A 7,174-nucleotide genomic window follows, 5' to 3' on the forward strand; every position below is an offset into this window, starting at 1 on the left:
GAGCAAGAGAGCGAGCGAGCAAGAGAGCGAGCGAGCAAGAGAGCGAGCGAGCAAGAGAGCGAGCGAGCGAGCAAGAGAGTGAGCAAGCGAGAGAGCGGGCGAGAGAGAGAGCGGGCGAGAGAGAGAGCGGGCGAGAGAGAGAGCGGGCGAGAGAGAGAGCGGGCGAGAGAGAGAGCGGGCGAGAGAGAGCGCGGGCGAGAGAGAGAGCGGGCGAGAGAGAGAGCGGGCGAGAGAGAGAGCGGGCGAGACAGAGCGAGAGAGCGGGCGAGACAGAGCGAGAGAGCGGGCGAGACAGAGCGAGAGAGCGGGCGAGACAGAGCGAGAGAGCGGGCGAGACAGAGCGAGAGAGCGGGCGAGACAAAGCGAGAGAGCGGGCGAGACAGAGCGAGAGAGCGGGCGAGACAGAGCGAGAGAGCGGGCGAGACAGAGCGAGAGAGCGGGCGAGACAGAGCGAGAGAGAGAGAGCGAGCGAGAGAGAGAGAGAGCGAGCAAGAGAGGGCGAGCGAGAGAGAGCGAGCGAGAGAGGGAGGGGGAAGGGGCGCTGCATCCCGGGTAGGAAGAGCGAGGTCAGGCGACGTAAACCAAACGGTCCTGGTGGGGGGGGGGGGGGGGGTCACGCGCGGCGCAGGAGGTCGTTCAGCCCATCTCGGGTCTGTGCCAGGCCGTGGCGAGAGCCTTGGTGAGCGATGGGCGGGGAAGGCAGTAATTGTGGAAGGCTTTAGTCATCGTGAAGATTGGGGGCAAACCAAATAGCGCGGGGTGGGGGGTGGGGGTTGGGGGGTGATGAGTTCAGGGCAGTTCATTTGAGCCGGGTGGTTAACAGTGAGGTTGAGCGTCTTTGGCTACAGGGAGATACAGACGGGATGGTCAAATGGGCAGGTGGAATTTAACCCTGAAAAGTGTGAGGTGATACACTTTGGAAGGAGTAATTGGACAAGGGAGTGTTCAATGAATGACATGACACGAGGAAGTTCTGAGGAACAAAGGGACCTTGGTGTGTGTGTCCATAGATCTCTGAAGGTGGAGGGGCATGTTAGTGGGGTGGTGAAAAAGGCATATAGGACACTTGCCTTTATCAACCGAGGCATAGATTACAAAAGTAGGGAGGTGATGTTGGGAGTTGTGTAGAACCTTGGTGAGGCCACAGCTGGAGTACTGTGTGCAGTTCTGGTCGCCACATTACAGGAAGGATGTGATTGCACTGGAGGGGGTGCAGAGGAGATTCACCAGGATGTTGCCTGGGATGAAACATTTAAGTTATGAAGAGGGGTTGGATAGACTTGGGTTGTTTTCGTTGGAGCAGAGAAGACTGAGGGGTGACCTGATCGAGGTGGACAAGACGACGAGGGACATGGACAGGGTGGATAGGGAGCAGCTGTTCCCCTTGAGTTGAAGGGTCAGTCATGAGGGGGCACAAGTTCAAGGTGAGGGGCAGGAGGTTTAGTGGGGGATGTGAGGAGAACCTTTTTTACCCAGAGGGTGGTGAGGGTCTGGAATGCGCTGCCTGGGAGGGTGGTGGAGGTGGGTTTGCCTCACATCCTTTAAAAAGTACCTGGATGAGCACTTGGCACATCATAAACATTCAAAGCTATGGGGCCAAGTGCTGGGTAAATGGGATTAGGGAGGTAGGTCAAGTGTTTCTCACGAGTCGGTGCAGACTCGATGGGCCGAAGGGCCTCTTGTGCACTGTGTGATTCTGTGTGAGACAGTCTTCTGGGACCAAGGAGAGAGCTGGCTGTTTTGGATGCAGGACCGGTGTAACGAGACAGGGTCGATTAGTAACCCTACAGTCCATAAAAGGTCTTCTGCAGAAGAATAATGCTAATATGACCGAATTGTGTACAAAGTTTGGGTCCCGTGTGGTTAAGTCAGAAATTAAGGTCTTAAATGAAAAGAAAAAGCCAATCCCACAGGCGCCAGTGGTGGTGGTGGTGGTGGTGGTGGTGGGGGGGGCGTGGAGGTGGGGAGAGTTGGCCGAGGTGGGTGTGGAAATGGACGGAGTGCCTCGCTCGGCCGGTTCGGAGGGGCGGTCGAGAGCTGCTTTGGGGTCTGGAGTCACGTGTAGGGCCAGAGCGGGTAAGGCGGGCAGATTTCCCTCGCTTCCCTCGAGGGCTAGGTTGGTGAACCGGGTGGGCTTTTAACGGCCCGAGAACCTAAAAGGGTTCACCGCACAAGACGGGGGCTCTTGGCACCGGGAGGTAACGTGTCAGCAGGGGTCGAGGATTGGCGAACGCACAGAAGACTGACTGAAACTTACAGAATACCAAGAGGCCTGGACAGGGTGGACGCGGGGGAAGATGTTTCCATCAGTAGGAGAGACTAGGACCCGAGGGCACAGCCTCAGAGTAAAGGGAAGACCTTTTAGAACAGAGATGAGGAGAAACTTCTTTAGCCAGAGAGTGGTGAATCTATGGAATTCATTGCCACAGAAGGCTGTGGAGGCCGGGTTATTGAGTGTATTTAAGACCGAGATAGATCGGTTCTTGATTGTTAGGGGGGGTCAAAGGTTACGGGGAGAAGGCGGGAGAATGGGGTTGAGAAACTTATCAGCCATGACTGAATGGCGGAGCAGAGTTGATGGGCCGAATGGCCTAATTTCTGCTCCTATTTCTTATGGTCTTGTGGTGTAGGTACACCCACGGCGCTGTTAGGGAGGGAGTTCCAGGATTTTGTCCGTGTGGTGTAGGTACAACCACGGTGCTGTTAGGGAGGGAGTTCCAGGATTTTGTCCGTGTGGTGTAGGTACAACCACGGCGCTGTTAGGGAGGGAGTTCCAGGATTTTGTCCCGTGTGGTGTAGGTACACCCACGGCGCTGTTAGGGAGGGAGTTCCAGGATTTTGTCCCGTGTGGTGCAGGTACACCCACGGCACTGTTAGGGAGGGAGTTCCAGGATTTTGTCCGTGTGGTGTAGGTACACCCACGGCGCTGTTAGGGAGGGAGTTTCAGGATTTTGTCCTGTGTGGTGTAGGTACACCCACGGCGGTGTTAGGGAGGGAGTTCCAGGATTTTGTCCCGTGTGGTGTAGGTACACCCACGGCATTGTTAGGGAGGGAGTTCCAGGATTTTGACCCAGCGACAGTGAAGGAACGGCCGATGTATTCCCAAGTCCAGATGGTGAGCTTCTTTAGCCAGAGAGTGGTGAATCTATGGAATTCATTGCCACAGAAGGCAGTGGAGGCCGGGTCATTGAGTGTATTTAAGAGCGAGATAGATCGGTTCCTGATTGGTAAGGGGGATCAAAGGTTACGGGGAGAAGGCGGGAGAATGGGGTTGAGAAACCTACCAGCCGTGATTGAATGGCGGAGCGGACTCGATGGGCCGATTGGCCTAATTTCTGCTCCCATGCCTTTTGGTCTGATTAGACAAGAGAGTTGGGATTAACGGTTCTTTTTCAGGTTGGAAGGATGTAACGAGCGGAGTGCCATAAGGATCAGTCCTCGGGCCTCAATTGTTTAAGGTCTGTATTAACGACTTGGAGGAGGGGGCAGAGTGTATTGTATCCAATATTTGCCGACGATTCAAAACTAGGTGTTGTGATGAGGGCACAAGGGGATACTACAGACCGGTTGAGCGAGTGGGGAAAAGCTTGGCAGATGGAGTTTAACGTGGGAAAGCGTGAAGTCAGGCACTTTGATTGGAAGAATCAAAGGGCAGACGATTATTTAAAAGGATAGAGGCTCCAAAAGGGAGCAACGCAGAGGGATCTGGGTGTTCTTGTGCACGAAACACAAAATGTTAGCATGCAGGTGCAGCGAGTACTTAAGGAGGCGAATGGAATTTCGGCTGGTATTGCTAGGGGGCTTGGAGTTTAAAAATAGGGAAGTCTTGTTACAATCGTACAGGGTGTTGGTGAGGCTGCACCTGGAGTATTGTGTACAGATTTGGTCCCAGAGAAAGGGGGATGCAGAGAGAGAGAGAGAGAGGTGGACAGGAGAGGCGAAGAGGAGAGGCGGAGAGAGGGACAGAGGCAGAGAGAGATAGAGAGACAGAGAGAGAAAGAGGGTCAGAGGCAGAGAGAGAGAGAGAGGGTCAGAGGCAGAGAGAGAGAGAGAGAGGGTCAGAGGCAGAGAGAGAGAGAGAGAGACAGAGGCAGAGAGAGAGAGAGAGAGAGAGAGAGGGAGAGAGAGAGGGAGGGACAGAGGCAGAGAGGGAGAGGGACAGAGGCAGAGAGGGAGAGAGGGACAGAGAGGAAGAAAGAGAGGGGGACAGAGAGGCAGAGAGAGAGGGGGACAGAGAGGCAGAGAGAGAGGGGGACAGAGAGGCAGAGAGAGAGGGGGACAGAGAGGCAGAGAGAGAGGGGGACAGAGAGGCAGAGAGAGAGGGGGACAGAGAGGCAGAGAGAGAGGGGGACAGAGAGGCAGAGAGAGAGGGGGACAGAGAGGCAGAGAGAGAGGGGGACAGAGAGGCAGAGAGGGATAGAGAGACACACACAGAGGCAGAGAGAGAGAGGGACAGACGCAGAGAGAGAGAGAGAGGGACAGAGACACAGAGAGAGAGAGGGACAAATACACGGAGACAGAGAGGGAGAGAGACAGAGACAGAGGGACAGAGGCAGAGGGACAGAGAGGGAGGGACAGAGAGGGAGGGACAGAGAGGGAGGGACAGAGAGGGAGGGACAGAGAGGGAGGGACAGAGAGGGAGGGACAGATGGAGAGAGGCAGAGAGAGAGAGGCAGAGAGAGAGAGGCAGAGAGAGAGAGGCAGAGAGAGAGAGGCAGAGAGAGGGACAGAGAGAGGGACAGAGAGAGGGACAGAGAGAGGGACAGAGAGAGGGACAGAGAGAGGGACAGAGAGAGGGACAGAGAGAGGGACAGAGAGAGGGACAGAGACATGGAGACAGAGAGAGAGAGACAGAGGCAGAGAGGGAGAGGCACAGAGGCAGAGAGAGAGAGAGACAGAAGCAGAGAGAGGGAGAGGGACACAGGCAGAGAGAGACAGACAGAAGCAGAGAGAGAGAGAGACACAGAGAGAGGGGGACAGAGACACGGAGACAAAGAGAGACACAGAGACAAAGAGAGAGAGAGAGACAGAGGGACAAAGACAGAGAGAGAGAGAGAGAGAGACAGAGAGAGAGAGAGAGAGACAGAGAGAGAGAGAGAGAGAGAGAGACAGAGGGGGAGAGAGAGACAGAGGGGGAGAGAGAGACAGAGGGGGAGAGAGAGACAGAGGGGGAGAGAGAGACAGAGGGGGAGAGAGAGACAGAGGGGGAGAGGGGCAGAAAGAGAGAGACAGAGACAGAGAGACAGAGAGACACAGAGACAGAGAGAGACACAGAGACAGAGAGAGACACAGAGACAGAGAGAGACACCGAGACAGAGAGAGACACCGAGACAGAGAGAGACACCGAGACAGAGAGAGACACCGAGACAGAGAGAGACACAAGAACAGAGAGAGACACAAGAACAGAGAGAGACACAGAGACAGAGAGAGACACAGAGACAGAGAGAGACACAGAGACAGAGGGACAAGGTGGGGGGGATGTCTGCTGAAGCCTCTTGCCCGTCGATCCATGACACACCTTCCCTCCGCCTCCTTGCAGTTGGGGCAGGTACAAGCCTCTCGCCGCATCCTCCTCCCCGGCTGTGACTGCTGCTCTGGACTGGCCTCCCCTTCCTCGAGCCGGGTGCCCTCATCGTTCACGGAGTCTCCGGAGGTGGCGTGGATGCTGAGCTGTGAGCCGTGGTCCCCTGCTCGGGAGGACAAAGAAAGACCGGGTTGAGAGGTGCAGTGGCACCGGCGGAACAGCCGAAGTGACGCAGCGCCCGGGGGGGGGGGAGGAGGAGGAGGAGGAGGAGGAGGAGGAGGAGGAGGAGGAGGAGGGCCGGAGGTGGAGAGAGAAAGGCACAGTGCTGAGCAGCTGAAGGACAGGGCAGCCCCAGGTCGGGCAAAGGGAATGTGAAGAGGTTACAGAGATAGGGAGAGTTGTAGAGGCTGGAGGAGGTTACAGAGATAGGGAGGGGTGTAGGGGTTGGAGGAGGTTACAGAGATAGGGAGGGATGTAGGGACTGGAGGAGGTTACAGAGATAGGGAGGGCTGTAGGGGCTGGAGGAGGTTACAGAGATAGGGAGGGCTGTAGGGGCTGGACGAGGTTACAGAGATAGGGAGGGTTGTAGGGGCTGGAGGAGGTTACAGAGATAGGGAGGGGTGTAGGGGCTGGAGGAAGTTACAGAGATAGGGAGGGGTGTAGGGGCTGGAGGAGGTTACAGAGATAGGGAGGGGTGTAGGGGCTGGAGGAGGTTACAGAGATAGGGAGGGTTGTAGGGGACTGGGGGAGGTTACAGAGATAGGGAGGGTTGTAGGGCACTGGGGGAGGTTACAGAGATAGGGAGGGGTGTAGGGCCTGGAGGAGGTTACAGAGATAGGGAGGGGTGTAGGGGCTGGAGGAGGTTACAGAGATAGGGAGGGTTGTAGGAGCAGGAGGAGTTTACAGAGATAGGGAGGGTTGTAGGGGCTGGGGGAGGTTACAGAGATAGGGAGGGTTGTAGAGGCTGGAGGAGGTTACAGAGATAGGGAGGAATGTAGGGGCTGGTAGAGGTTACAGAGATAGGGAGGGGTGTAAGGACTGGATGAGGTTACAGAGATAGGGAGAGGTGTAGGGGCTGGTGGAGGTTACAGAGATAGGGAGGGGTGCAGGGGCTGGAGGAGGTTACAGAGATAGGGAGGAGTGTAAGGACAGGAGGAGTTTACAGAGATAGGGAGGGTTGTTGGGCCTGGAGGAGGTTACAGAGATAGGGAGCGGTGTAGGGGCTGGAGGAGGTTACAGAGATAGGGAGGGGTGTAGGGGCAGGAGGAGGTTACAGAGATAGGTAGGTGTGTAGGAGCAGGAGGAGTTTACAGAGATAGGGAGGGATGTAGGGCTGGAGGAGGTTACAGAGATAGGAAGGGGTGTAAGGACTGGAGGAGGTTACAGAGATAGGGAGGGGTGTAGGAGCTGGAGGAGGTTACAGAGATAGGGAGGGTTGTAGGGGCTGGAGGAGGTTACAGAGATAGGGAACGGTGTAGGGGCTGGAGGAGGTTACAGAGATAGGGAGGGTTGTAGGGACGGGAGGAGGTTACAGAGATAGGGAGGGGTGTAGGAGCTGGAGGAGGTTACAGAGATAGGGAGGGTTGTAGGGGGCTGGAGGAGGTTAGAGTGATAGGGAGGGTTGTAGGGGCTGGAGGAGGTTACAGAGAT

The 7,174-nt window shown here is 56.1% G+C and overlaps 1 protein-coding gene across 1 annotated transcript in view; it reads right to left on the reverse strand.

Annotated features, from left to right (window-relative positions):
- LOC121275085 (transcription factor Sp1-like) overlaps positions 1–5,687 on the reverse strand; it is a gene marked incomplete at its 5' end in the record, with an annotated part of 32,955 nt that extends 27,268 nt beyond the window's left edge. Inside the window, one exon of the mRNA XM_041182491.1 lies at positions 5,519–5,687. Coding sequence (XP_041038425.1) covers positions 5,519–5,687 — 169 coding nt within the window. The remainder of the gene's footprint in view (positions 1–5,518) is intronic.
- Positions 5,688–7,174: the final 1,487 nt, after the last annotated feature.

Source organism: Carcharodon carcharias (genome assembly GCF_017639515.1).
Source record: "Carcharodon carcharias isolate sCarCar2 chromosome X unlocalized genomic scaffold, sCarCar2.pri SUPER_X_unloc_17, whole genome shotgun sequence".
NCBI lineage: Eukaryota > Metazoa > Chordata > Chondrichthyes > Lamniformes > Lamnidae > Carcharodon > Carcharodon carcharias.